Source organism: Desarmillaria tabescens (assembly GCF_030435595.1).
Source record: "Desarmillaria tabescens strain CCBAS 213 chromosome Unknown EV420scaffold_47, whole genome shotgun sequence".
NCBI classification, from domain to species: domain Eukaryota; kingdom Fungi; phylum Basidiomycota; class Agaricomycetes; order Agaricales; family Physalacriaceae; genus Desarmillaria; species Desarmillaria tabescens.
The window spans coordinates 156,316-182,918 of NW_026848346.1; the positions used below are offsets into that span (position 1 = coordinate 156,316).

The 26,603-nt window shown below is 48.9% G+C and overlaps 11 protein-coding genes across 11 annotated transcripts; 5 read left to right on the plus strand and 6 right to left on the minus strand.

Annotated features, from left to right (window-relative positions):
• Window positions 1–756: 756 nt before the first annotated feature.
• Window positions 757–4,466, plus strand: EV420DRAFT_1715923 (pumilio-family RNA binding protein; the record flags this gene model as incomplete). The annotated part of the gene is made up of 12 exons (XM_060479690.1): window positions 757–858; window positions 917–955; window positions 1,009–1,636; window positions 1,688–1,743; window positions 1,796–2,383; window positions 2,434–2,671; window positions 2,722–2,892; window positions 2,946–3,112; window positions 3,191–3,304; window positions 3,355–3,525; window positions 3,579–3,698; window positions 3,749–4,466. 12 exons carry the CDS (start codon window positions 757–759, stop codon window positions 4,367–4,369), a joined length of 3,015 nt encoding a protein of 1,004 aa, XP_060325778.1. The 3' UTR covers window positions 4,370–4,466.
• A 539-nt stretch (window positions 4,467–5,005) lies between these two features.
• On the minus strand, window positions 5,006–5,284 carry EV420DRAFT_1648108 (ribosomal protein S14; the record flags this gene model as incomplete). The annotated part of the gene is made up of 3 exons (XM_060478115.1): window positions 5,006–5,014; window positions 5,070–5,169; window positions 5,223–5,284. 3 exons carry the CDS (start codon window positions 5,282–5,284, stop codon window positions 5,006–5,008), a joined length of 171 nt encoding a protein of 56 aa, XP_060325779.1.
• Window positions 5,285–5,531: 247 nt separating this feature from the next.
• EV420DRAFT_1570605 (uncharacterized protein) lies at window positions 5,532–6,702 on the plus strand. The gene is made up of 3 exons (XM_060474270.1): window positions 5,532–5,687; window positions 5,737–6,428; window positions 6,483–6,702. Exons 1-2 carry the CDS (start codon window positions 5,562–5,564, stop codon window positions 6,412–6,414), a joined length of 804 nt encoding a protein of 267 aa, XP_060325780.1. The 5' UTR covers window positions 5,532–5,561; the 3' UTR covers window positions 6,415–6,428; window positions 6,483–6,702.
• Window positions 6,703–9,054, minus strand: EV420DRAFT_1570608 (SprT-like family-domain-containing protein). Its single transcript, XM_060474271.1, has 13 exons — window positions 8,805–9,054; window positions 8,679–8,753; window positions 8,598–8,627; window positions 8,312–8,548; window positions 7,927–8,259; window positions 7,814–7,872; window positions 7,666–7,765; window positions 7,567–7,609; window positions 7,473–7,512; window positions 7,402–7,423; window positions 7,315–7,352; window positions 7,155–7,262; window positions 6,703–7,102 (listed from the first exon to the last, which is right to left on the minus strand). The coding sequence occupies exons 1-13, from the start codon at window positions 8,990–8,992 to the stop codon at window positions 6,921–6,923; spliced, it is 1,455 nt and encodes a 484-aa protein (XP_060325781.1). The 5' UTR covers window positions 8,993–9,054; the 3' UTR covers window positions 6,703–6,920.
• A 44-nt stretch (window positions 9,055–9,098) lies between these two features.
• Window positions 9,099–11,519, minus strand: EV420DRAFT_1570610 (glycoside hydrolase family 79 protein). Its single transcript, XM_060474272.1, has 7 exons — window positions 11,086–11,519; window positions 10,675–11,039; window positions 10,542–10,613; window positions 10,394–10,489; window positions 10,282–10,346; window positions 10,148–10,224; window positions 9,099–10,093 (listed from the first exon to the last, which is right to left on the minus strand). The coding sequence occupies exons 1-7, from the start codon at window positions 11,246–11,248 to the stop codon at window positions 9,276–9,278; spliced, it is 1,656 nt and encodes a 551-aa protein (XP_060325782.1). The 5' UTR covers window positions 11,249–11,519; the 3' UTR covers window positions 9,099–9,275.
• On the minus strand, window positions 11,520–14,357 carry EV420DRAFT_1570612 (WD40-repeat-containing domain protein). The gene is made up of 9 exons (XM_060474273.1): window positions 14,107–14,357; window positions 13,437–14,008; window positions 13,257–13,380; window positions 13,047–13,207; window positions 12,547–12,999; window positions 12,203–12,494; window positions 12,038–12,147; window positions 11,874–11,990; window positions 11,520–11,817 (listed from the first exon to the last, which is right to left on the minus strand). Exons 1-9 carry the CDS (start codon window positions 14,282–14,284, stop codon window positions 11,680–11,682), a joined length of 2,145 nt encoding a protein of 714 aa, XP_060325783.1. The 5' UTR covers window positions 14,285–14,357; the 3' UTR covers window positions 11,520–11,679.
• Window positions 14,358–14,474: 117 nt separating this feature from the next.
• Window positions 14,475–16,332, minus strand: EV420DRAFT_1570613 (uncharacterized protein). The gene is made up of 4 exons (XM_060474274.1): window positions 16,229–16,332; window positions 15,411–16,178; window positions 14,660–15,357; window positions 14,475–14,608 (listed from the first exon to the last, which is right to left on the minus strand). The coding sequence occupies exons 2-3, from the start codon at window positions 16,009–16,011 to the stop codon at window positions 14,795–14,797; spliced, it is 1,164 nt and encodes a 387-aa protein (XP_060325784.1). The 5' UTR covers window positions 16,012–16,178; window positions 16,229–16,332; the 3' UTR covers window positions 14,475–14,608; window positions 14,660–14,794.
• Window positions 16,333–16,354: 22 nt separating this feature from the next.
• On the plus strand, window positions 16,355–17,815 carry EV420DRAFT_1276656 (WD-40 repeat-containing protein; the record flags this gene model as incomplete). The annotated part of the gene is made up of 7 exons (XM_060467972.1): window positions 16,355–16,572; window positions 16,624–16,870; window positions 16,923–17,031; window positions 17,081–17,251; window positions 17,299–17,393; window positions 17,431–17,531; window positions 17,581–17,815. 7 exons carry the CDS (start codon window positions 16,355–16,357, stop codon window positions 17,813–17,815), a joined length of 1,176 nt encoding a protein of 391 aa, XP_060325785.1.
• A 1-nt stretch (window position 17,816) lies between these two features.
• EV420DRAFT_1570619 (SPRY-domain-containing protein) lies at window positions 17,817–20,757 on the minus strand. The gene is made up of 7 exons (XM_060474275.1): window positions 19,776–20,757; window positions 19,601–19,724; window positions 19,528–19,542; window positions 19,340–19,470; window positions 19,212–19,286; window positions 18,153–19,154; window positions 17,817–18,105 (listed from the first exon to the last, which is right to left on the minus strand). The coding sequence occupies exons 1-7, from the start codon at window positions 20,545–20,547 to the stop codon at window positions 17,969–17,971; spliced, it is 2,256 nt and encodes a 751-aa protein (XP_060325786.1). The 5' UTR covers window positions 20,548–20,757; the 3' UTR covers window positions 17,817–17,968.
• Window positions 20,758–20,780: 23 nt separating this feature from the next.
• On the plus strand, window positions 20,781–21,470 carry EV420DRAFT_1648116 (proteasome maturation factor UMP1-domain-containing protein; the record flags this gene model as incomplete). The annotated part of the gene is made up of 5 exons (XM_060478116.1): window positions 20,781–20,852; window positions 20,904–21,062; window positions 21,109–21,210; window positions 21,260–21,353; window positions 21,409–21,470. 5 exons carry the CDS (start codon window positions 20,781–20,783, stop codon window positions 21,468–21,470), a joined length of 489 nt encoding a protein of 162 aa, XP_060325787.1.
• Window positions 21,471–21,819: 349 nt separating this feature from the next.
• EV420DRAFT_1715929 (uncharacterized protein) lies at window positions 21,820–26,584 on the plus strand (the record flags this gene model as incomplete). The annotated part of the gene is made up of 9 exons (XM_060479691.1): window positions 21,820–22,069; window positions 22,117–22,581; window positions 22,649–22,813; window positions 22,865–23,463; window positions 23,519–24,361; window positions 24,419–24,750; window positions 24,831–25,236; window positions 25,293–25,367; window positions 25,424–26,584. The coding sequence occupies 9 exons, from the start codon at window positions 21,820–21,822 to the stop codon at window positions 26,582–26,584; spliced, it is 4,296 nt and encodes a 1,431-aa protein (XP_060325788.1).
• Between the last annotated feature and the right edge of the window lie 19 nt (window positions 26,585–26,603).

A 26,603-nucleotide genomic window follows, 5' to 3' on the forward strand; every position in this document is an offset into this window, starting at 1 on the left:
GCAAATTCTGTGTATGGCAACGAGCTTAGCGACGTCTGTGATGCATGCTCTCGCTTGGTCAGCAAGGGGACTGCGTACAGGGCCCAGACGCTAATTGGATAAAATGTAGAGACTGTGGCCCGCCCTAGCGGTGTCCAGACAAAAAGATAGAAAAAGAGGAAAGATAGCCAAGAAAAAAGCAAGGATATTTAGAACGGCGATCAACTAGCAAACTCCTCTTGCAGTGAGCTGGCGGTCAGGGAGGCACAGTGATATGTGAAGATGCAGAAAAGGCCATCAATTTGCATCAATGGCAACTTTTTTTTTTCAAGGGACGACGGAAATCGGAAAGTGACGGAGTTTTATTTTCGAGGGGGATTGCCGGGGTATTAGAGTTCAGGGTCCCCAGCACGGTGCTCAGCGACCATATTACTTGACTCTCTCACTCCTCTATCTCCCGTCTCTGCTTGGATTCTGGAGCATTAAAAAGGGTGCGTCGCTTTGTTGCCGCTCTTGCCTGCCTGCTGCCCTGTTCATCACTGTCGTCGTCGTCTAGCATCAGCCGTTGTAACATCAATACCTTTATAGAGGCCCAAAACTTGGCTTCAGGTCAGTCGTCATCGTCGTCTATCACTGTTCTCTCCTTTTCAATGCCTTGTCATCCCTGCACATCCAGCATCGTCCTTGTGAAATTAGCCTTTTCTTTATTTACTCATCCTTCGCTTTGTTTTCTGTCGTTCACATCCTTGGAACGGTTGTCGGTCTCTATCCTCCAAAATGAATATCTCCTCGGAAAATTCTAATATATCTACTGATAATATCTCGCCTTCCGACGAGAGAAAGCAGAGTCCGCCGGCTTTTCTGGACCTCGCTGACTCCGTATGTCTCCCCTTTCAATCTCGGCCGACTTTTTCCAACTTCTTTTCTTCTCTCGTAGGCCGCAAGGTTGGGAAGTAATATGCCGGATATGTCTGCTGTGCGCATTGTAGTTCTTATCCTTTGTGGCCTGCTGACGTATTTTACCTGCAGCGTGTCGAACTCAAACGACTCGAGCACGAAAGGCAGCGTGCTCTTCAGCGCAAAATGTTTGAAGATCAAATGCGTGTACTCGAGCAGCAACAGGCCCAGGAGCTGCTTAGCATTCCCTACGATCCCAACGCCCCCAACGGCACTGGTATTCAGCACCTGGCGGTCTCGGCGCCCACCACCCCTCCTCGAGTGAATGCCGTCCTCAATGGCGAGTTTATACCTGGCATGCGCAATAACCGTTCGCACCTTCCTGTCGATGCCGACTCCTTGTCAAAAGCCGTCGGTGCTGCTGACAAGCGAAAGTCCGTTACCTACGCTCAAAACGTCAACCTCTCTCCTGACCCAAGCAACGGTACCTCGACTCAGGGCGGCGCGCGCCCTGCCGGTGCTAAAAGCATGCCTGCTAGCCGCCGTACGTCTGCCAGCAGTCACGATGAAGAGTTGGCAGGTCATTTCCAGGGATTGGCTATCGCCGGAGACCATTCCAATAGAGCTTCTCCCGCACCGAATCCTATTTCGGCTTCCATCTTGAATCGGGGTTCGCGCTACGGGGAAGACGAGTCTCGCTATGGTAGCAATTTTAACGCTGGCATGATGTTGGACGAGCAGTTGGACCAGGAGATGCATAGTGAGTGGCTCCCAGTGCATTCAAGACCCTCTCTAAGTCCCGCTTCTGTAGATGCCATGCGGAATCTGCCCACTTCTGATGATGACAAGTATAACCACTTCTCCAAGGTGCGCCGTTCTATTGCAAAAATTTTCCAAGCCCACCACTCAACTCCCACAGGTTTCTACGTCATCGGCTGCGCTCGATCTTGCGCATATATCTCAAACGTCGCCACGGTCTTCGTTTAGTCGCGCCATGGAATCTCGGGAAAAACACTCGGAATGGCCGCAGTTCCCCGGATCTCGTGGAGATGGACTCGCTTCTAGGAACGACAGACGAACAGTGACTAACCCGACTTTGTCTCTGTCCCCGGCCGCTATTGATGCCAATGGGAAGCTCGCAGGGTCTGTCTCAGCGTCGGGCACGCCCCTGGTCCCCCAGCACCCTCAGGGACATCCTCATGTTCGACCTCCATCGTCTAGGCGCGGTACACCACCAATCATACTGGAGAGTTTGAACGGTACCACCCGATCTGTGCCAGCAACGCCACTTGGCATTTCGAACAACCCTCAGCATCTGTTGAAGACACCATCCACCCCCCTTACCGACACCCTGGGTTCTCGTATGGGTTCGCACCAGCTTGGCGACAGTAACGTAAACTCGGGTGACCTTCAACCGTCGCTGACGCGGCTCACACCCACGGCCCAGTATGAGACCGGCCCCTTGTCATTCAATTCATCACAAGGGAGTCTCGAAGAATCCATGCAGGTTCGTAACTTATTTCGCGTATTGACGTGTATTAATGATTCGTTATATAGCAGTATGGTGTGGACTCCGTGTATGGGCTTAATGGCGGGATGGACAACGGCCGGTATGATTCTTACGGGTTCGAGGGTAGCCGTACCCCCAATGGCGGAAGCGCCAATGGCTCTGGTGCCTTGTACTCTGGATCCCGTTATGGATTAGTCGCCGGTCGGGCTAGCAATGGTGTGGCTGATGGCAAGATGAATGGTTTGCACGGCCCCAAGCACAAGCGGGGTGACATTGACCGGGAATGTGTGTCAAAGCTAATTTCTTATTCTCCTGCCTGTCTCACCTTCTGCTAGTCAACCGTTTTGCTGGTACACGTCTAGAGGATCTTCAGGGTGAAATTCCTGCTCTATGCAAAGACCAGCATGGTTGCCGATACCTTCAGAAGAAGCTGGAGGAGGGTGTTCCAGAACACCGAGACATGATATTCCGTGAAACGTTCGGTCATTTTGCGGATCTCATGACAGGTGCGTTGTTCGGCCAAGGATGACAGGTTTTTTTTCTCATTGAATTTTTTCAGACCCTTTCGGGAACTACCTGTGTCAGAAGCTCCTTGAGTTTTCCACCGATGAGCAGCGCAATGTGATATGCGAATCTGTCGCACAGGATCTTGTCAACATCTCATTAAACATGCATGGGACGCGTGCGGTTCAGAAGATGATCGACTTTTTGTCAACAAGACGTCAGGCAAGTATAATTTCCTTACTATCTCTCCTATAACACTTACGTGGAGCGACGCAGGCTGATGTTCGCTACAATGCTCAGATCCATTCCATTATTGTCGCTCTCAGTCTTCATGTTGTTGTCCTCATCAAGGACTTGAACGGCAATCATGTTATCCAGAAGTGTCTCAACAAGTTGGCTCCCGAAGACAACCAGGTACGCTGTTTTGTGGAGATATGTACTCGTGCTGACGATATCCGCTGTAGTTTATTTACAATGCCGTTGCCGTCAACTGCGTGGAAGTTGCGACGCATCGTCACGGATGTTGTGTTCTTCAGCGGTGTATTGATCACGCATCGGACAACCAGCGCATTCAGCTCGTCAACGAGATTACCTACAATGCTCTCACTCTGGTTCAAGATCCATATGGTAACTATGTGAGTGTATCTTCATTGTCTGACGTATGTCGTTAACTAATTCGTTTCAACAGGTCGTTCAGTACATCCTTGATTTGAACGACAATCGCTTCAGCGATGCGGTTATACGTCAGTTCGCCGGGAACGTCTGTGCGCTGTCGGTCCAGAAGTTTAGTTCCAACGTTATCGAAAAGGTGCGAGATTTTTTCCTTCTGTTTAGAACTGTTCTGACGTTCCGCCGTAGTGTGTTCGCGTTGCAGAACACAGCACCCGGAAAATGCTCATCGAAGAGCTTCTTAATCGAACTCGTCTGGAGAAACTTCTTCGTGATTCGTACGGTAACTATTGTGTTCAAACGGCGCTGGATTACGCCGAGCCCGCACAACGCGCACTGCTTGTAGAGGGAATTCGGCCTGTCCTTCCTCTCATCCGTAATACGCCGTATGGCAAACGTATTCAGAACAAGCTGCAGCGCGAGCAAATGGACCACTTTGGCGGGTATCATACCCAGCAGGCCCTCGTCAACATGGCGCTCACCAACCAAGGTCTAGGCACAACCCCCACCGGCGGTCGTCACCTTCCTCAGGCTCATCATGCCAACACTTTGACAGACGTCTACGGACAAGGCAGCCTTTACGGCCTTCCTCAGCAGACGTCGTTCGGTCAGTCACATCTCTCATCCCAGCTCCATAACCTTCAGCCCCAGTCCATCGACGGCTACGTTTTGCAAGGAAACTCAGGTCATAATAGTCTGTCAGCGACCCATGGAAGCGCCTATTCTGGCTCGTTCAATGGCGTCAACCAATTTGGTGGAGCGGGCCTCACCGACCCCTACCAAAGATCGGCCTTTGGCTATGGGATGTAAACTCGTTCGGCGGGAACGACATCAACCTTAACATACGACTCCTCGTTCAACGCCCGCGTCTGTTGGCACGATACCTAAACCCTAAAAATCTACCTTATTCCACCTCTTTTTCCCTCATCCATCCATCTCTGGGGCACTGCCGTCCCGAATCTATCATACCACAACCTCATTGTATTCGAAAACTGCATTCCTCTTCTGCTTTCATGTCTGGACACTTCGTATTTGCCACCTCATTTGTACAGGTTATTTTCATTCACTCTAACTCGGTTGTTTGTCTAATAGTATCCTCGTCGCAGCACTATTTGTCATTCTGTAGTTATTCCTATCCCCAACCTCAGCTGTATAAAGTCTTTAATTAGATACTTGTCAACCGGATGCTTTGCCTCATTGTGTGTATCATTTGGAGTGTCTTGATTGCAATATACCGTTTTTTGCATTCATGACTTGTAGCATCTCACATTTAGACTTGTACTCGATAGAATAACATAGATTTGGAACGCAGGAATGTAACTCAGTTGTGGAGATGCCTGGAAACTAGAAGTTTATTTCCCTATCATGAAGACGGTTATAAAGGCATGGGCTGGTTGTATACGAAAGCAGGGGACGCAAAGTGAATGGGTCGAGCTCTACGAAGCTTCACCGGTTCTAGAAGTAATATGAGATTAACCGACACCACGAAAGGGGAAGGAAGACTACGAACCTTGACGAAACCGATAGCAGCAGACTTTTCACGGAAACATTGCCTGCAGAGGTCGAGACCGTACTTGCGGATGAGACCGGCCTGGTGAGCGCAGAGACGGCTGGCACAGGAGTTAGTCATGAAGGAGACCTTGAGAGTCGGAGGAATACTCACCACTGGCGGGAACCCTTTCCGAATTTTCTGGGACGAGAGAACCAAACTGCGTCGTGGGTCATTTTGTATGTATTTTCAGATAGCTTGACTAGAAGAGCAGGTGAGTGAGATTGTGTAGGGCAATACGAAGGGCAACATACGGAGGCCCTAGCGAGATGCACGCGTTGGCGATTTGAAAAGTATGGTGAATATTGAGGGCAGTTGCTTATGTAATTCTATACAGCCAAATATTAAAGTTGAAAGACCGACGGAATGTGCCGAAATCACTTCGGACCGATGAACCGGCGACTTAGACGCCAAAAAAATCGTGTGCTAGTACCATTTTGTCTTTTTCTTAAAATGAGGCACTTTCATTGGCATAACGACCAGGATGATTACATGTACGTCGACGAAGAGGATGGTGGCGGATACCGTCAAGGTCCCAAGTATTGGTGTAATGATGACAAGAAAGTAGTTCCCGGTATTGTATGAGACGGTCTATATTGTTGCTATTTTATATTCAATCTTCGAACAGAGACTCAGAGAAGGTCCATACGATCTGTCTGTTCTACCCGGAAAATATATCTGGGTCTACAGCGGTCATCCAGAATTTGAGAAGATAATAGTCGAGAAAGACTGGGGTGCTATCACCATCGTTGCGCAGAACAGTGGTGCAGAAAAAATTCTCCCTGAGCATATTGAGGCTACCCTCAATAACGGGGAGATTAAAGGCTCTTTCAAAGGCATCGTGCCTCGCAAAGTCGCTGGGTGCTCGAATTGCTTCTACATAGAGAGTGTACAGTGGGTCAAGGAGTGGGTAAATCGTGTGGATGAAGACGGACACGGTCTGTCTATCGCAGCAGAAGATGATGATAATGGACATCCTTTCCTCGTCTTCTACTGGAATGATGGATATGGCTGTCACGGCGCGTTCGGGGAGTACGATATCATTGCAAAGAAAGTTTCTGGTACCAATGACAATGGCGACTTCCTTTCAGAAGCTGAGTCTCAGCGCCTCGGGATAGAATGTACTCTGGAAGAGATAGAAAAGATGGCAAATGGCGGCGGTTCCAAAGATGATGACGCGTCCAGTGAGGACAAGCGCGAGGTTGAAGAGGAAGAAGAGGCAGGCCAGACCAGCATATTGGGTACGAAGCGGAAAGCGCCTGATCTTCCGGAAGAACAGTCAAATCCCAAGACTCGAAAAACTTGACATTACTAAACTCTGTAAGTCGCGTTAAGTCACGCCTTGTTCACTATAGCTTATTCATATCCTCATAGATCCAAATATTTACACTCAGTAATACTTTATGGCCATCGTTCATCTGTGCGTGTACGGCACGTCTGTATCACAATTCAGGGTGAGGCCGCCGCCAAACCCTAAGTACACACTACGTATGTACACTCGAAATTATACCAATCTCCCCGGCCATTCTTGCATATAAAGGAATCGAAACTAGGTGTAAAGCGCACTCGGGACCCAGAAAACTAGGAACACGCACTCTCTAAGCCCGTCAAAAAGTTGAATACCCCAATCATCTCCACGCGCAGTTCAAATCTCGACTGCTTGCCTGTTAAGAGATTAAGAGTCTGCCTAGGGGAGACTACGCGCAGATCAAAAATCAACTGGTGATAAATTTTAGATGACCTCTGTACTAAATTGTCCGTAAATCATACAACCAACTTTATCCAAAAAATTGTCATGTCATCACTTGAGCATCAGGAACTAGTTCCAGCTATTGTAGTAGATCCCAAGAGTGCAGCGAGCACCTCCACCTCTGAGTCCGATTCTGCGGCAGCATGAGCTACCTCCTCGTCGGAATCCACTGAGCATATCGTCAAGTCAATCGTGTCGTCCTTCAAAGCGTCAGACAACCGAGGTGATATCCGTAACGGTGAGTCTTCCAATTCACATCAATTAGTAGAAGCTCCAAGTCATGCATATGAACATACTCCTTGGCTTGCTCGCTGCCATACGGCTGACCTTCGGGGTCTGAGGAGCCTTCCGCTGACGTTGAGTGAAAAGAGGTATAAGCTTTCCTTCATGGCACCTGCCACACACTAACGGCAAGCCCAGCATCAGTAACATCGAGAAACTAGCGACGATACTTACCATCGTCCGGTTTGATCGACTTGCTATGTCTTCCATAACTGCAGGGAAGTCAGTCAAGATGATTGAAATAAGAATGAACGAGCTTACACTAAGTCACATATCTCGCACCCTATCAAAAATTAGACGTATTTTGTCCTCATAGATCAACAGACACATACTCCATTCAAACTTGTAAGAAATCTCGTAGTCATGAGTAGTCTTCATGCTATGGTCAACAAGACGAAAATGAAACCTTCAAACAGTAGAACATACCGAAACTTCAATGTCAGGCCGTTTTGCGGTCACTCTGGCCGCCCTGGTTGAAAGAAAAAATGAACGCGCAATGCTGCTGGTGATTATACGAGTCCCTACCAAGCTTTGAACAAGGGTCCATGGTGCTCGTTGAGTTTCTTGTTGATTATCCAACATGCAAGATGGCACATCTCGTGAGAGAGGGTCTTCATTACCCGCTCTACCGCACTATTCAGACATATATAGAAACGGGGCGTGTGCTACTCGCCTTCAGAATCTAGGATCTTGGTGGCCAGTTCGATTTTCCCAGAAATTATGCCGTCTTTCCTATTATATATATGAAATAAGCAACTACGCTTACGCTCCAGAATAATATCTCACCGGGCATACGTTGCGCGACCAGCCGTTGTATTGAGTCTTTTGCTCCAGCAGAGCTCAATGTCAGCCGGAAGGCCACTGTTGAAAACGTCTCTATTGAGATCATTGAACAGAATCTGAGTGAATTCCGCCAGACGCTTTAACTCGGCCTCTGCTTGTGCCTTTTTCGTGTTTGGTCGTGACCTAGGAGTTTTTGGGGCAGGAGAAGCTGTCGTAGGAGCACTAGGCTTCAATACAGAATTAGGAAGCTCTTTGTTCAGACGAGTTGACGAGCCAGCAGTGGTATTTTCATTTGCCGGTACGCGTAGAGGTTTTCGTGGGGATACAGGCGCGTCCCTGGTATTAATTTAATAAGGGACACGGCAAGCACATGACTTATAAGACGTACCAAGTCATGACTGAACCATCAGCAGATATCGCAACTTGAGGTATGCGACTATTCGAGCGGCTCGTTGGCTGCGGAATACGCGGTAGCGCTTCCTCTTCGTCAGATGAATTATCTGATATTTCAATGACCTCCGACTTGGTTGCGGGTCGCGAATCGCCTTCAGATTCATCGGAGCTTTGCACAATTCTTCGGACCACACGCTTAGGCTTTTTGGGACTGCTTGACAGATCGTCGCCACTGAGATAAGCAAATCAGTAACAATACTGAAAAATATAGAGGTCCGCACGTCGTAGGATTATATTTCACGGGTTCGTTTCTACAGGTAGATGTGAGAGACAAATTGAATAACTTTTACGTTGAATCGTACGCGTCTTCTTCGTCAGAAGAAATTACAATGACATCCTTCCTATCCTTCCGATCAACGCTCTCGCCAGGAGTGTAGCTACGTCGGTCTAGCGTGTCAACATCTGTATAAAGTCGTACAAAGTCCTACCTGTTTTCTTCCTCGCTATCGGGCACGATATTAGTACTACTTGTCCATCTAAGCTTGCCAGGTTTTCTAGGCGTATACTTCAGCTGCGCGTTCAATGGCGTCGCCGAAGCTGTGGTAGGAGCATTCAGCACAAGAGAGGGTGCCTTTCGCAGAGTGCGCGTCTTAGTGGGGGATTCGCTGCCTGACATGGGGCTAAGTAGGCATGAAGCGAGGTGTTTTTATAGGTTGGAAGGACAATGGACAGGGAACGGGAGCAAATCTAAATTTCAAATTGTCCTTCGCGTCCTCAAACATCACGTGAAATGCAGGGCCGCGTTCTATTAGTATCGCGTCTCAACCTGAAGCCTGGCTTTATTACATACTCGCGGAACTCGTAGCTGTACATAAATATCGCGTCCCTAAGATTCAGATGAAGTTCATATTAAATAAATTAAATAAGTCCATCTACAATATAATGAGACAAGCTATAGGTTAAGTAAAGAATCCAAAAATAAGGGCAAAACCAACAACAAGAGACCCAGGAAGCGCCGTACGTAGAGCTGAATTCGACTCAGCCTGAGACTGGGATAAGTATACCACTGCTAGGCTAGGACCAGGTACTTCTATCGTGCAATTTCCCGAGCAGTCCAAATTACCACTGAGGGGAAGCCAACTGAACCCGCTGGTATCACGCGTTACATTGACAGGCTTCCCATCGCTGGTACCCACAAACGACTGCTCACCCCAAGCGATGTTCCGCTTTTCCACAATATTCGACGATGCCAAATACTTGATAGATGGCTGGCCAGACACCGAATTTCCCAGGGAGAATTCCACGGACGAGCTATCATAGTTGAAAAGGACCAATTTTGATGCCGAAAGGCTCCCGGCATCGTAAACGGCATACCCGGCGACGGTAGTATTGCCAGTCATTGATCCTTCCAAGTTGAGGTCAACGACGATACTGCCGTTGCTGGCTTGCAATATTTCTGGTACGGCGAGTACGGCGTAGAAGGGTGGATTCGTCGTCCATGTATCACCGGGTACCGTGGTGTTGGGAGGGTCTATCAGGTTGTAAAATATGCCTTTTTCTCTTGTATGGATGTATGCAGCGGAATACCCGACTGCAGCCATTTGCAAAGCATAGTCGACCGTCCATAGCGATCCAACGGCAAAGGTATCTGAGATGTTGGCGATCCCACCACACGAGGCCGAGTTAAACTCGGACATGACCAGCCGAGGATGACTAGCAGTCGTATTTGAAGCCACAATATCAATACCATACTGCTGCCAGCTGGCCAGACCCACCGCTGGGAGACAAAGATTTATTCCAAGTTCAGATAAAGTGGGGGTCGGACACGTACTGTTGGAATGTTGCAGATAATACGGTAGCCCATACTGATAAGAGCCAAAGCAGTTATTCTGAGGATAGTGTTGTAGACTAAATGAAAGGCATGAGTAAATCAGAAAGCCTTCTTCTGTGGTAGAGTTGACTGACGTGATGTATTTAAGTATGTTACTAAACGTTGCCAAGTAGCCCTGCTGTAGCAGAGTCGCCAAATCCTAAGATATTCGTGAGATAGATCAATCTAAAAACGGGACCGACGTACCCACTGACAGCATATCGTCGGACCAGCACATATTTGAGTGTTCAGAATGTCGCCCGCAGAGGTATTATTCAGGTGATTCGAGACTCCCGAGAACTCCTACAATAAATCGCTCACACGACGCCAAGACGCATGTCAAAATCAAACGCACCCCGATGTAGTCCTGGACCGTGTAATTTTGTAACCAGGGTCTATCACCATGTGAAGTATACAAATCTGGTTCCTGTGAAGTCAAATTGAGATACGAGAGAAATGACGAGGGAAGTAGGGTTCAGACGACTGACGTTCCCTACGAGGATCGAATCCAAATTATCACCCAAGATCTCCTTCGCGTCTCCGGCGATTTTGGATCCGGTGTTATTAGGGTCGCTGAGAGATATACCGATGAGGTACTCTGTTCCTCCGACTGAGCCCGACACATTTTGTAATACCTGCCATAGCATAGGACCATAATCCACAGGCTGGTTGTTGTAGTTCGCATTCGGATCAGTGAGCTTGAGCATTGGCGAAGTCTGGTTTTGTAAATATGTTGAGCTATCCGCTGAATTACCACCTATCCGGAGCCGGACGGGATTGGACCCTGTACGGGTGCGTATTTCAGAAAGATAGTTCAACATTGTTTGTGGAATTGTAGACGTGTCATTGCCAACTAAGACTGGTCAGTACCGAGAGCAGTAGGATAAGAGCGGGCTCACAATATTGATCCATGAAGCTGAGCTCGAAACTCACTCCCAGGAAATTTGCCTGTACCACATTTCTTGACGAATCCGAGGCAGTGGTAGACCAGGAAACATTCACGGCAGCATAAGCGTGGAAGAATTGGAAGACGAGGACCAAGGAGAGAACAGAGAGACCCATCGATGCCCTAGTGCTGGCACCGGTGTAGGAAGACAAGCAAGCTGCAAACACGCTTTTTCAGGCCATCATCTCCTTGTTCGAGGAGCGGCGTAGACTCCCCGGAACCATAAGGCACGGGGGCTGTAGATCCCAGCACTCATATTACAGGGTCCCATATCAGATGTGCCACATCAATCGGGGTGTTGATCGTTGCGACGAACCAATGAGCTTGGCAAAGCGAAGCTGTGTGGCCTTCTTCCGGATCCGTAACGTGAGACGCGTGAGAGTACTTGCTCTCAACAGTACATGCACTGAAAGAGGTTAGTCTATGTACTGTATTGCGTATAAATACATTTGATGTGCAGGGGATATTGGTTTGTGGATGTCCATGTGTATATGCCAACCAGACCAGTATAAACCAAATAACTTTTATGCGCATAATTATTGTCGTGCTATAGTGACCAAATCTTGACCGTGGAATCGCGACCCCCGGAGACAAGGTATCGGTCCATGTACCTTAGCCGTTGTACTGGGTGGGTGTGTCCGTTGGTACTTAGCGTTGACTGTTGCATGCTCGTTCTGTTGTAGACCTACAAATACACAAAACACGTCGGTCTTTAAGAACGTCCTTTACGAATGATCGTACCTTTATGCCATTTTCACCAGCTGCAGCAACCAATTTTCGAGTGTCAAACTGTAAGGCGGTGACAGCGTGGTCATATTTCAGTGTCTCAAATACGCCTCCAGTTCGAAGATCCCATATCTACGACATTAATCAACCACAGAGCGGACGAAAGAAGACGGATTTACCCGAATAGACTTATCCAGACTTCCACTCGCAATATGTATCTCGTCAAATTGGATAGACGTTACTGGTCCGGTATGACCTAAGAGTGTTCGATGGGCTTGTCCAGTTCGCACTTTGAGAGTTCGCCAAGTCATTAATGAGAAGAGACGTGGAGATAGACGACGTACTGTCCCACATTCGGACCGCGCCATCCCCACTGCCGCTAACCAGACCGTAACCCCAAAACTGTACACCACCAACGAAATCTTCGTACATCTCCCAGCTTCCATCTGAGAATGGGGGTGTTGGGACCGCAAAAGAGCCGATCGATGCAGCGGCGCCAGAGAACAGGCCATTTGGTAATGACCCAGGGACTGATGTCGCTGAGTGGGACATCGCCCATAAGATATCCATAGTCATAACACATTGTCCCGTCGTTAGATCCCATTGTCGAAGTGTCTTATCCGAAGCACCTGTTACCTACGCAAGATAAATTAATCAACGTTGTTTCAATAGTGTTGATTAGCCATACCAAGCAGTTATCCTCAAAGTACAGAGTAGTTACGGCCTTGGTGTGGCCTTCCAGTACTCTGGCGCATGGATCATTCCACCGCTCCGAGGGTTCTCTACCGTTCCGAATTCCATTCGGTCTTGGCAGAGGCTCGTCGCCATTCTCGCTTTCCTCGGTAATGTCGCTAAGACTGACGATCTCACCCTCGTCTCCCCACCCATCCGTATCATCACTCTCTACTCTTCGCAAGTCCCAAAGTCGTACTGTACTGTCTTCACTTCCGGATAAACAGACATGATCTTCCACCTGTAGGCACTTCACTGCTCCAGTGTGACCTCGTAAACGACCAATCTCTGTCCCGGAGAAAAGGTCCCAGACTAATGGTTGGGCGTCATCTTGGGACGCGCTAACAAGGGTGCCGTATGGCTCAGAAAAGTCTAGAGCCGTTATTGGCGTCCTATGTGATTCCAGAGTCTACAAAAAAATTCAGAAGAGAACACGGAAGCAATGAAGTCACTTGCCATGAATGCCACGCCTGGTGGGAGCTCGTCGTGTTCCGAAGGTAGGAAGGCAGGTCCTTTTCGTCGCCGTGAACTCTGGGGAAGATGTATGGGTTGAGAATTCTGTTTCGGAGTTCGACTTGACTCTTGCTCAAATTCAAGTCGTTCCCGAACACCCACGACTGCGATGCCATTATTTAGAACTGGGAAGTGGTCTGCGACAAGACTTACGTTCATCGTCCAGCTCCAACTCATCCTCGTGCAATTTTAGGAGATCCTGCTCAAGTTTATTTCGAATGTTATCCAATGCCTGTATTTTGTTTGTGATCTCTGCTATTTCTCCATTAATCAAACTCTGGGAGAAAAGGTTGAGTGCAAAAGGACAGGAACGAGATAAAAGCTTAGACATACTCTTCGAATATTGATGTTCTCTTTATCCCGCAGGATCTCCTTCTTCTGCCGCGACAATTCCTCCTTGCCCAGTATTTTCGACGCACTTAGACTTTCTCTGCCCTTTCTCCTCTTCGTCTTTCGGATGGCGTCAGCGCGTGGAACCATTACGACGTCATCTTCGCTGGTAAGGCTATGGCTGTCGTCGTCATCGGCGAGCATTCCTCGGGCATGCATGCCTAACTTCTTGAGCCCAAGATGCGGTGCATCAACACTCCGCATTTGCTTTCGTCGTGTCCGACTTTGCTCTGCGCTAGGTATGGTCGCATTGAAACCACGAAGGAGACTGACGTTCGAGGCTACACCTTCCGGCTCGGGTACTTCAGATAGGAGGAGTTCCTCAGTGGCCTCTACAATCTCAAGATCGCGTGAAGTTATGCGTCGAGAGCCCATTCCTAGTCGAAGTGGAGCGCGCCCTAGCGTAGCAAAATCCATACGAGACCGTCCAATGGTTGAATTCCCTACAGTGGAACGCTGCCTTGAATTTACCGTAGATGCATTTAATAGTCGTGGATTCATGATCACAGGCGCTACTAGAGAAAAGTCAAAAATCAGTTTTCTACTCACGGCACGGTCGGGCACGAGATCATCCGGTCGGACTGTATAGGACAGGGAACAATGAGACACATACAGTCTGATAGTATTTTAGACGAATCCGTCTTTCTATGGCTGAACGGTGCCAACAATGCTTTGTGAACAATTTCTAGTCTGCTAGGTCCTGCTGCTGTATTCTCGGTTCGATTATCCACGGTTCCTCGAGCATTACGTTTTGAACTGGCGTCCGAGTAACCATTGAGACGAGAAGACATAAAATAGGCCTTTTACACGTAGAGAAACGGTGCAGATGAGGGCAAGGAGGCAAAACGAGTACCGATAGAGGCCTGAAGGGAGAGACGTTCCAAAGCAGGACAGACCGGCGCGACAGTGGGTCGTTACCTAATATTCCCACGGTCACCGTCGACGGTTTGGAATTCGATTTTTACGGTCGTGTAGGGTCGTGTTTGTACGGGCACCCCAATGTCTCGTTGTCCTGAGTCTTATCAGCCCATCCTGAGAATATTCCTTCGCAGTCAACACCAGATGAACAACCGGTCTCCTTCCTCATCTAATGATCAACTTCAATTCTCACAACGGTGAATAGCAGACTACAGCTTTATACGCTCGCTACTAATGTATGGCAATAGTAAACAATTTGGATTCACAATGCTGTATATCTAGTGGGACATTAAAGCGAGGCTACTGGCGAGAATGGTTTGGAAGTCGAGCAATACTGTATACACTATACTACAGACACAAATTACACCCCACATAATACATACCTACCTGTATACATACTTGTACCGCGTATCGCTAATGAGATCAAGGGCGTTCTCCCTTCCTTGACGTCGCAACTCCATTTCAGCCATCGTAGATGCCAACTGCTGCTCTCCCCTCATCTTTGCAAAGCTCGAAACACCTCGTACACGCTGGAGCATTCTTTCGTCAGCAGCTTCTGGCAATACGTTCCGCGGCATGTCCCCCCATCCCCGGAACGGCTCCAGCTGATACGCTCTCAACAGGCGCGAGAGATTCCCCCAAGCTCTCGATGGATCAGAGAGGACCTCGACGGTTGTTATGTCGATGAATCCCTTCCGTGTAAGGAGGGGCATCTGAGAATTAGAGGACTGGAGGGGAACGGAATGCATCATCGCTGGGTTGAACGCGTTTCCAAATAGACCCTGTAGTTGGGTTGTTATAGAAGGTGTTGTAGATCCCGACGGATTGTGTCTATGCTTGAGGATATGCTCGATAGAAAAGAGATCATAGGCGTTTCTCAGTGCCTTATCCGCCATGTTCTCCTTGGAACCGCCGTACATGGCATCTGGGACGAGGTTTGATTTCCCTATGGTGCATGAGCGTTAATTTGGTGTATTGAAGAAAAAGAAAAATACTTGCAGACGTTCTCATGAAGTAGGTACCCTTGGTCATCCAAGAAACGCGAGTATACTTCTGGCGTGAGATACCCAGTATACGATGGGTCTAGATATGTGAAGATCGCGTTGAAGAATAGATCACCGACGGTGGTGACATCCATGTAATCATCGAACAACGGGCTCCAGGTTAGCATCTCGCTACGATCAGCGGAGCCGTTCGGTGGGTTGGTAGGAGGAATATGTGGAGACGGCGGGACCGTGCTAGGAGTCGGACGCCCTGATGCACTGCTGCCAGAGTTGGACCTCGGTGGCAAGGGGGGCGGCGGGCCTGATGATTGGCGACGCGGCGGGAGAGGTGGAGGACTGCTGGGAGTTGGAGACTGATGAACAGGACTAGTATAGGTCAAGGATACAGTATCTGACAACGAAGGCGGTAAGTCGCCTCCTCCACTGAGCTGGTATATCTGAGTACGATGTGATGAATCGTGTTGACCAGTGAACCGTTCGCTGAGAGCGCAATCAGCACATAAATCGTAGTCGGTACAAGTGAGGCAGTGGACCCGTGGCTTGGATGGTAAGATGGCCTGAGAACAGGAATCACAGTTGATATGGCTGGGAATCATGAATGATGATAACCGCCGACTTGGAAATCGAGCTTTGTATCTTTATTCTGGTGATAACCGTCAAGGGGTCACCGGTCACCGGTCAAGCTTCAAGGGACAATCTTCAATCTCCACGCGCCAAGGACGTTCATGTCAACAGCTGGCCTTGCACGCGTACCTTCGAGTACCTGAATTCACTCTTAGTGAGAAAATTAGTGTAAAAATCAATTGCACATACTAGTCCAGCGCTGTTATCAGTATAGCATTATTCGTCAAGGGTAGAACTGGAATATCGAGACTGACGGTGAAAGTTATTGACCAAGCAAAGTGATTTACATAAATGAAATCAGGATAATCGACAAAAATGTCCGAGCCACCACCACCACCCCGCCATATCCTTCGGTCCCATTCTACTGGCGTGACGACCCTCTTCATCTCCCTGGACAACGAGCGAATCTACTCTGGAGACGGTTCCGGATTCGTTGTATCGACGTCAACGCGTACATTGCGTCCTATATCCTCTTGGAAGGCCCACAGCGACGGATTACTCGGCATACAGGAGTGGGGAGCCAACATTATCACGTACGTCACTTTCGGTCTCACTGGAGGCATAATTTACACCAAGGGATGCAGACAAGGTCGAGACAATAAGCTTCACGTATGGCGTCGTGTCGAGGAGCTGCCAGGCATCGGAGGATCCGCTGCTCTGTCTGAATCGCTTGTTCCCCTTCTCCGATACTCGATGGATGTGAATGCCTTGAACTATTGCAGGTTTTCCTTAATGCCTTTGCCGCCGAACGACAGCACGACAGGCTCATCGTCCAAGGATCAATCTAACGAGGCCCTTATTGCACTCCCAAATTTAGTCGAATCTTCAGAGGTACTGCAACAGTAGCTCTATTCCCCTGGAACGTATTCTTACAGCTTCCCAGGCCGATGTTTGGTCTCTGCCATCTTGTAATCGAGTCCACGCTGCGATAGGGAAGCAAGAAAGCAATGGTCCTATCCTTTCTACGGACGGGCGCGGGAATCAGGCGACCGGTAAGTAGAGTTTCTAGCATTTACTCCTGCCCTACTCATTTATATAAAGGTATCATAATGTCTCTTCATCTATTTGAGCACGATGGCGCTCTCCGAATACTCATAGCGTATGAGAGCGGAAATGTGACATTGCGAGAATTTGTCAAGTCTGATAGGACAACGTCCGTTGAAGGGATGGGATGGAAAGTGTTGTGGAAGGTGAAGCTACATGCTGAGGCTAGTATGTGTGCTTTCATTTCCTCTGTGAACTTCTCTAATACTCAACAGTAATGGCGATGGGCGTAACACAAGATAATTCTATGGCGTTAACGGTGTCCGCAGATCATCTGATTGGTCGATACGACTTGTCAGTATGTCGCTCAGTGAATGAAAGCCTGCCTACCTTAACGGCATAAAAAGTCATTTGTAGCTGAGACGCATCGAACAAATCACCCGGGAAACGGGGCAGTCGCGATTCGTGACGATGGCAGAGTTTGTGCTGTAGGTGGATGGGACGGACGGTATGGCATCCTCCTCTCCGCCACCTTTTCGTTCTTACGGTTTCGACAGAATTCGCCTCTATTCCACGAAAGCATTTAAACCGCTAGGAACTCTGAAATATCACAAAAATGGATGCCAGGCTGTTGCCTTTGCACGAACGCTATCCTCGCATCAGGCCGATGTAGATGAAGACGAGGACGGCATGAGTAAACAGGAAACAGAAGAGCGATCTAGGTGGCTCATTGGAGGTGCCAAGGATAAACTCGTCACAATATGGTGTTTGATGACTTTCAATAAAACATGAGAAGGGAGAGGACATTCCTTGACCGAAATCCATACACTGTACACTAGTTAACACACGTAATTTTACAGAGATGCCACTAAATAAGATCATAGAGCAAAGCGTGAGATGGGATAGAAGGCAGCTCATAACATAGAGGACACTAGCAGCCCGTCCTCAGATGTCGATGAACTCGCGCTTCATGTCAATAAACGGAGCTGCGCTCACGCCCATGAGTGCCAGCTGCTGAATACAGACAGCTGTGCGGCGATACAATGTCTCCAGTGTTGGATGGGGAGGCCGTCCTTGCGACTCTATAGTACTCTCAGCATTAGGTCGACCAAAGGCGGGAAGAACTTACTCAGGATAGCTTGGTTGAGCTCATTCGCGAGTGCAATCTTAGCTTCAGTCCCAACAACTTCCGCCGCCGTGCCACCGGCCGCCAAAGGGTCATGCCATGCAACGATCCCAAAAGTCTTCTTGATTATCCCTTGGACTTCTGGTCGTTCATCCGATTTGTAGTCTGTCAGTAAGGATTGGCCGTATGCGATCGCCTCCTTGAGTAACTTTTCACGCCGAGCCACAGACTTATCTGCCGCCGTAATCGAGACCCCATTACTAAAACCATCGTCGATATCCATACTCATGTCGTCGCCAAGATCCATTCCATCCATCATCTCTGAGTCACTGTCATTAACATCCGGAAGGGCGTGCGATTTTGGGTTCATTGCCTTTTTCATCTCTTCAGCCTCTAAGAATAGCTTGATAAATTGGCGACAGCGCAGCTTGAACAACATTAGGCCCTCCTCCGCTTCCAATACCGATGGATGGCATTTCTGCGTCTCTGAAAGAGCGGCAGCGATATCATCAGACATTACCGAGTTTACTATACGAGTACGAGACTCGACACCGCCTTCGTAACTTGGCCGCGGTGGGACATCAGTGTCCATATTGACGTCATCGTCGGGAGCGATCCCAGCATGCTCGCTGAGTTTATCCTGTTGCCTTTGAAGAGCATTTGCAGTTCGCGTGTATCCATGGTGAACTAGATAGCCTATAACCAGTTTGTTGATGGAAGTCTTTGACTCATCTTCCAGGAGCGGCGCCGACTCTTCGCGCGACGCAAGCGCTCCATTCATAGCCTCGGAGGGGGGAGTTCTACGGTTTTCATCGAAGAGACAGAGATCCAGAGGCGTGGTGAGTATATTAGCCCACGACTGATTTCGTTGCTGTTGCACGTGATACTCGATATCGAATTTGAACGGCTCATGTCCGAAATTGGCTCGTATCATCTCGTTCGAGTGTTGTAAACCAACAGAAGGGAAAAGGTCTAGGTTTTTCCCGACATTTTCGAAGACTGGTCCTGGGAGCAGAAAGTAAAAGCATAAGCTTTGTTGCTACGAAATATTTGCCTCCGTACCGATCAGTGTCCCATTTTTAGTGAAGAAGGCTCGATCTGTGGTGAAATCAATTCCGCAACCTATGACGTCACCTACTGTAGGCCATTCAATATGGTTGTATCTTCTGAGAAACAAAGAAAGTACGAACAGCCATAGGTAGGGCCGTAAGCCGTACCGTTCCTTTCTGTTGCGAAAGAGCAGCCATCATCCCCGTGGTAACCCCACGAATTGGTTTCCCAGCCCGGGAGTCTAGACAGCTTGACATCACGCCCAGTAAATCTAGGGGAATATCAATGAAGCATGAGCAGTCGTCGCGTACGTGATGAGAATTCGTACCCAATGCTTATGTGCCTGCCATTCCATGTGATGTCAGTTTCGTGGAATGAATAGAAATTGATTGTTAACTCACGCCTTTTGTTCTTTGCTACCGACGTAAACTTCATAGTAGTAGATTCCGCAGGCCCGTGGGATAGGGTGGTCGGTACGAGCTGCGGCAGCATGAGCAGTGTCTCTATCCCCATTACAGCTTGACCCTGGTAGTGTACATTGAATAAAATTTGAGAAGCACAATTAATCAAATGAACCTTGGTACGATAACTCGCGACCATCCGCGGACACATTTAACGACTGATGCCGTACTTCCTCACTCCAGCGAGTAGGCAAGCGGAGTACTTGATCTACAGCAGGAAGGGAAGCAGTTGGATTCTCACGCGGAGGAGGACTTGCGGTACTATCATCGTCACTGTCCGTAGATGGCGAAACTGCTCCGGAATAAGGCCGGTCGTTACTCGATTCTTTGCGGGAAGGGGGGAGAAGCGTTGGAGACTCGGTTTGAAGAAGGTGACTAAGGGCAGCATATTCAAGATATGCTGGTCGAGGAAATGACGCAGGAACAGTAGGGACTGCCTGTGCGACACTTGCACCTAAATGTCGCTGGGCGCTTGGCGCTCTGCCTGTTCCACTGGGTCTGCGAGTGCGTGTAGACGATGGAGAAGATGGCAAGCATGCAGGGTCAATATTCCGCGAGGAGTCAGCACGTATAACTCGTGGTTCAAAGCCATTCGATCGGGGTGCACTTCTCGACGGTAAACCGAGAGAATGTGGGTAGGAACGCGCAGTAGACCTGACAGGAGAAGTGCTCGCAGCACTGCTGGCGCCCCTTACTCCAGGTGCTCCACTGCTTCTGTGGACATCTACGCTGGCTCGAGTTGCATGAGCCTGGGACGGATATGGGTGCGATCTGCTTGATACGGCAAAAGGAATGGAAAGAATAGACTCGATATTCCGGGACGGGGAGGTGGAGGCAGCGCTCCTAGGTATGGGGATGCTAGAGGATCTTGAAGGTCGGGTGGCCATCGCGGCAATACCAGACCAATTCTATCCAGGTTCTGGCGTTGGGGGATGGAGTCGATTGTCGAGTGTTGAGATACACCACAATAAACCAATATGAACCAGAAAGTTAAGGTAGAAGAAATCAACGGGGCAGCAGGAAAGGGAGCTAGAATATGGGAAGGAAGGAAAAAGGAGCGAACACCTAGTAGACACTGGTCAACTGGTATGATGGAGTGCCCGGCAAAGTCCTGTCACATATGTCACAGAGTCTGGACTGTGTCACGCGTCTGACGCGTTCATCTCTCTCTTCTCTCATTACCACAGTCATGGTAGGCTTTGATCTTGCTACGAAAGCACTTGCTTGCTGAATTAATGATAAGGAGCCTTCATATCGCATTGTACCTTCAGGCGCCAACAAATCTGCCTCTGTTCAAGCCACAGCAGGCACCCTTGGCCTCCATGACACTCTGCAGTACGGTCCCCGTACTATCGCAGCCGAAGTCAAGACGGAAGGAGGGCTGAAAGGGAGACTTGAAACGGTGAGTTCTATTCTATGTGCTTAATGATGATTCTCATCTCCTTCAGTGGGAAGAGACGCAAGACAACTTGAAGCTCACCGTGCAACGAAACGTATACGGCTTGCATGCACCCATGCGACTTCTCATGGAGCGCAAGATCGTAGCTGATGTACGAAGCTATAACCCTGTGAACGACATCTTTCCTGACCTGTTGTTAGTCACCCCATATGCCTGCTCTTCCCCAGTCGAACCTACACTTGGACATTCTCATGGGCCGAGACGAGACTATAGCACCAGCAGACGTATTTGGTGGTAAGAACATTATTAAAGAGAGTCCTAAATTGAGGTTGATCTATCTATATTGTAGGCATGGAGACCGGGTCATCACTAGATATTCATAGAGATATGGAGAAGAAACGGCAGATGTAAATCATGTATATTCCCAGTGGCTCGTAAGTTTCAGAAACCTTCACATCGGATGGCTTAGTTGGCAGGCGCCAAGAATTCACCAATGCGGGATCCACATATGGATTCCCTTTCTTTTTGTTACTGGAGTTGTTCATCAGTAAGTAGCAGGAGGACAAGCCTATATTGAGTCTCATGCAGCCAGCCGTACCTACTGTAATGAAATTACGAGGATGTGCTGTTCGGCAAGTAAATTGCCGGTGTGGCGTGGCGGGGAACTGACGCGTTGCCCTCTAATTGTTTGTCCTTTGTTTCTTTTTCCATTCGCTTTGTTCTTGACCACTCTCTGAGTGAGTCGTCTTGCATCGCTCCCATGGCGGAGCTCGTATACATCGTCAATCACGTCTTTCTACCTATACAACTACCCCATGGCAATGATCAGTCCCAATCAAACGACGGCGCGCTCTGTTGCGTCGTATTGGAATCTGCCCAAGAATACCGAAATATGCACGCCAACCCAGATGTTTGGGGGCCTATGATAAAGATGTTACACAATTTCGAGGCTTCGCAGTCTTTGACGTCTACTATAGTAGAACGACAGTTCTCGCAGATGAGAAGAGGAGGTACGGATTCATTTCTCGTTGATGGTGCCGATTACCGATGAAAGCAGATGTCCTGGTCTTTCACATTCGCGCTCAGAATGCAGGTGTTATCTTCAGGATGAAAGGCGACCAAATCATTTTTGAATGTTTTGAAGCTGCTGCTCCCAGCGAGCACGTAATGGCAGCTGTTGGGAAGCTCGTCTGTTCTTTTCCAGGTCCGGCCATCACTTTCCCAGCAGTACATTTCCATGATGTGGATTTCCGTCGTGAACTTGCATCCTTTCTCATGCACATGGATCAAGATTCCCTCGAAGCCAACTTCGGCATCAACCAGGTCGCTCATCCCCGTTACATCGCTCAGCTCCTCACGGGAATCATAAACGGCCTTGGTCGAGCGCGTCTAGCGGAAATACGTCGTTTCACGAAGAGGATTTCTGATGATGTACTCTCGGATAGTAGAAATCACCCACCCTGGCGGCGTACCCCGGTATGGCTTGTGTTGCGCGTTGCTTTGCAGTCGAGTCTATATACAGGTTAGTTCCCCCAGCTTCCAGTTACTCTCTCTCAACGCGAGATCTAGGTGACCACACGCAACACAAGTCCTTCATGGCGTCTTGATGGCTCGGATCACAGAAAAATGTATAACGGCAAATTTGAGCATCGTTCGTCTCGTTTGCATGGCGTGCAAGATCTCGCATAGGAGCGTCAAACTTGGGGATTCTGCACCCAACTTTGTAGTCACGCATGTTAGGGAAGTCGTGAAACGTGTGCGCCAGTTGCTCGAAGGGAAGTTTCGGAATATCTAAAGTATCCAAGGGCGGACAGAGAATTGGGATCCCAGGAGGCTTAATGTTGCCGCCGATACGACGATGTCACTTCCACGGCTGTTACCCTATATCAGACGGATACTTCAACACGGCAACCAGGCGCCTACCACTTTCTTGTTTACCCCGCCGCACGTCACTCGCCTTCTAAACGATCAAGTCTCAGGCTTTAATTTCTCTCGTGACCGTCTTTCTGGAGCATTTCGAGTGGACGGTCGGGTTGCACTAGCCGACTTCGAGTTCTACGTGGAGCTGTATCTGCAATCATGGCTAAGAGGTGCTATCAACGATGAGTCGGCATCCTCAAAGCTCTCTATTTGCATAGAGGAATACACAAAGGCAGCCATGGTTACCTACGCTTCGAATCCTGAGGACACGTCGATCATGATTTTGACCCTGATGACTCTATGGGTCGCGATGGATCAAGTCGCAGTTGCACAATGTCCATTGCTCCGTGATTATTCTCCCGAAATTCCCGTCGACCTCTTTCAACCGCTTCTTTTACACGGTCTATTGAGCGCCTCCTTCACATTCAACAGTATTTGCGGGGACGCCATGCTTCTGTCCCCAACAAACAAAGCGTCTTCGACAGTGATATTGGTCCTGATAGCTTCGCCGTGAAGTATTATGACTCCCCTGACGGTAGTCAATATCCGGGGCTGAAGGCCCGCATAGAACGGGACGCTCACAGGGAAGGGAAAGGGTGCGAGGGTTGTGGAGGGCAAATAAAGAGTTGCAGGAGCAGCTCCTAACCCAAGCAAGAACATTACAGCACAACGAAGTGATGATGCAGACTGGTAGGCGCAACAGACGAGGGTACATGACGCACGATGACCGGCAGTGTCCCAGGTGCCAGGCCAATAAAGCGGCAGAGTCAATGAGAACCGAAGTACACGAGTGGCCACTACCGGCCGCAGGCTCGTTTATGGAGAAGGTTGTACTTTTCGAACTGAGGCCTCCGCCGGTGTTTGTACACTGGCAGTCGACGACATACGCTATACTTTACGATGTCTGTCTCCCGCGTTCCTGCCATAGATCCGAAAGTGTTCGCTCTCCCATAACGCTAGCCCAGTATGTGCCCCTCCAAGGCTATACCGATAGAACATCAGGAAGGGTGGCTCTGGCTTCAACTGAACATCCCTTGACCAGAAGTGGTGGGTCCCGTTCTCTGCCTTGTAACGAAGCTGATGTCTGCCAGCCGAATGCATTGAGATATCGTCTACATGACTCTCAACGAGATATTTGGGTTCAAGACCCATTCCAGCAATGCAATATCTGGGATATGTGTACTCTGCGCATCACCCCTGGTAGCGTATACGATAACCTAGAATACGCTGTTCGGGGTACCAATCATACTCCAAACGAAGTGATAGCAAATCAAGCTGATTGTGCACAAGGCCTGACGCTACACGAGTATGAGGCATTTGCCACCTTACGGTCGGGGCCGAGGTTACAGTGGCTCAATATCATCCGGGAATTGAGGTCTAGAGTGTTGGCCTTTGGCTGCGAACCAGTACACACGCTTTTGATTCAAAGTGCATGGTAGATCGGTGTGATGACTGAGAATGGTTCTCTTGACTGGCATGAAGACTTGAAGACTCCTGATTTCTGCCAAGTCCTTCTGCGAGAATTAGACGATTTATTGGGGAGCGTGGAGGCGAATTGGTTGGAGTGCACGACTGTGCGGACAGTCGTTCTTTTAGCAGGGAGAGTCTTAGCATCCGGAGCCCTTCCTCCCGGAGACATCCTTGACTCGGCGTATCGGCTGCTTCGTCGAGCGAGGAATATCACGTTCTCTTGGATGCACCAGCTTGTGGATAGGCTACAACGTGCTGAGGAAGAAAACGCAATTCAAGATTTCCAGCGCCTTGTTTTCGAGTCGGCAGCAACATGTCGTAGCACTTATGACGTTGACACCAATCATCTTCAGCCTCTTCTTACAACTCGCAGTGATATAGCTATCTTGGTCGAATGCTCAATCTGATTTCCGACAACTCACCGCCTCAACTGGATGCCATGTCACCTGATTTCATACGACTATACAGGAGGGATGAACGTTTTGCCACCTTCATCGAGATTCATTTATCCGCTAAATTTGATCAATCCTGCGATGGCTTGAATGACGCCATCAGCTCAATCTGGCCAGGATATCGACCCAGTGGTCGGTGGAATTCGGTGCCGCAGCCTGGTGAAAAGCCAGAATCTCAGCGTTGGATGATCACGACCACTGTCGCTGACGAAGGTCAACAGGCGCAAAGAGTGCATCTCAATCTGTTGACGGGCTCTCTCATCAATGGAAAGCCGTTGGGTCGTCTTCCGCGTAATATCACTACCCATCCGTTATATACGCGTATATTTGGTTCGGTAAGTCCTCTACGCGGCTCAAGCGGAAAGACAGTTCTAATTATCGTGTATCTCAGAAAATTCTCGACATTGTTCCTGCAGATATGCCTGGTACAGAATTTGCATGTCGATCCCTGATTTCAGGATGGCAGGTTCGTCGGCACCGACTTATGATCAAAGGACATACAGTTGACATCGTTTACTCTAGGTTTTTCTGGGGATGGATGAGACGCGGCTTGTCATTCGCACTAAAAAGGATGACCAAGTTTTGGAGCTCATACCTCACATCAAGTTTAATGGTGATTTTCCGAAACCTTTCGTTGAAGATTACATCCATTGGTTTGATGTCTCGACGCATGAGATCGAATTTAGGCCGCGTTCCAGCTTTTGGAAGACATCTCCATCGAACTGGCGGTTATCAAGCTTGAGGTCGAGGCCAAAGATGACTAATCCATCCCAGCGTATGGTCGACATCCATAGCCCAACATTCAATATGGTCTTATCTCAGCTGAAAGCATTGGAGATCCTCGACTTTATCATAATCACAATACCATCCAACTCTCCCGACCAGCTCCAAATTGATCTTCCCCGTTTTCAGCTATCTTTTTTCATGAACACGAACGGGGAATTGGAATGCCAGAACCTTCCTGAGATGATCATTGACTCTGATCAGTCGGCTGGGACCCTTTTCGGCCTCCGCGATTACCTTCTTCTGCGTTCCAAGGATAATTACGAGCTTCCTCGATGTAAGAGAATCCTCATACCTTACGGCGAAGTACATTGTGAAGGGCATGAAGATCACGTCAGTATCACCATCGACCGCGGGTCGTCTCGTAAAGTCACGTACCACGAGTATATGATCGACAACGACATGCGATGTCTTGTTAGTCAAACGAGCTTGACCGGGAAACTATACCAGGTGTATCTTCATGCACTGAGTGGCTACTACCTTCCGGATCCATTCACCCTGCAGACGGGTACTGAAGAAGCCCTTCGCGAACTCCAGTCCGCCGCCTGTTTTTCCTTCCAATCCATTCAAAAAGAGGACCTTGTACTGCTGGAAAAAATTCGCGCTCTGTCTCCGCGACGTGCATGGTGTCATCAAACGCAAAATATGCAACATATTTATTGGCGGTCCAATTTGTCCCCTCTAGCTCAGCACCATGGATTCTCTACGCTTGTACACTCCATCACGGAGCACATACAAGCCACAGAAATGTTTAGAACGAAACCCGATGGTGACACTGATCATAACGACCCCGAAGTAGACCATTTATCACGTCGAGCTGCATTCCGTCTAGCCGCATTTTACCCTGAGGAGTATGGGTTTGCCCCTCTGTCCCAGGAGATGTGCGATGTAGTATATTAGTCCCGGGATGTCGAGCGGC

Excerpts from the sequence above, each read along its gene's own strand:
- EV420DRAFT_1570605 (XM_060474270.1), top strand. The coding sequence starts at position 5,562 with ATGAGGCACTTTCATTGGCATAACGACCAGGATGATTACATGTACGTC. Across the intron at positions 5,688-5,736 it reads AGAAAGTAGTTCCCGGTATT|AGACTCAGAGAAGGTCCATA; the intron begins GTATGAGACGGT and ends ATCTTCGAACAG.
- EV420DRAFT_1570608 (XM_060474271.1), bottom strand. The coding sequence starts at position 8,992 with ATGTCAGGCAGCGAATCCCCCACTAAGACGCGCACTCTGCGAAAGGCA. Across the intron at positions 8,549-8,597 it reads GTGAAATATAATCCTACGAC|TGGCGACGATCTGTCAAGCA; the intron begins GTGCGGACCTCT and ends TGCTTATCTCAG. Across the intron at positions 7,263-7,314 it reads GTCGATCAAACCGGACGATG|TGTGTGGCAGGTGCCATGAA; the intron begins GTAAGTATCGTC and ends GCTTGCCGTTAG.
- EV420DRAFT_1570610 (XM_060474272.1), bottom strand. The coding sequence starts at position 11,248 with ATGGGTCTCTCTGTTCTCTCCTTGGTCCTCGTCTTCCAATTCTTCCAC. Across the intron at positions 10,490-10,541 it reads CGGTCCAGGACTACATCGGG|GAGTTCTCGGGAGTCTCGAA; the intron begins GTGCGTTTGATT and ends GATTTATTGTAG. Across the intron at positions 10,225-10,281 it reads AACATACTTAAATACATCAC|TCTACAACACTATCCTCAGA; the intron begins GTCAGTCAACTC and ends CCTTTCATTTAG.
- EV420DRAFT_1570612 (XM_060474273.1), bottom strand. The coding sequence starts at position 14,284 with ATGTCTTCTCGTCTCAATGGTTACTCGGACGCCAGTTCAAAACGTAAT. Across the intron at positions 13,208-13,256 it reads GTTGGAGCTGGACGATGAAC|TCGTGGGTGTTCGGGAACGA; the intron begins GTAAGTCTTGTC and ends ATGGCATCGCAG. Across the intron at positions 11,991-12,037 it reads GTCTGGATAAGTCTATTCGG|ATATGGGATCTTCGAACTGG; the intron begins GTAAATCCGTCT and ends TTAATGTCGTAG.
- EV420DRAFT_1570613 (XM_060474274.1), bottom strand. The coding sequence starts at position 16,011 with ATGATTCCCAGCCATATCAACTGTGATTCCTGTTCTCAGGCCATCTTA. Across the intron at positions 15,358-15,410 it reads CCTACTTCATGAGAACGTCT|GGAAATCAAACCTCGTCCCA; the intron begins GCAAGTATTTTT and ends CATGCACCATAG.
- EV420DRAFT_1570619 (XM_060474275.1), bottom strand. The coding sequence starts at position 20,547 with ATGGCCACCCGACCTTCAAGATCCTCTAGCATCCCCATACCTAGGAGC. Across the intron at positions 19,287-19,339 it reads TTACGGCCCTACCTATGGCT|TAGGTGACGTCATAGGTTGC; the intron begins GTTCGTACTTTC and ends AATGGCCTACAG. Across the intron at positions 18,106-18,152 it reads GCTCAACCAAGCTATCCTGA|AGTCGCAAGGACGGCCTCCC; the intron begins GTAAGTTCTTCC and ends AGAGTACTATAG.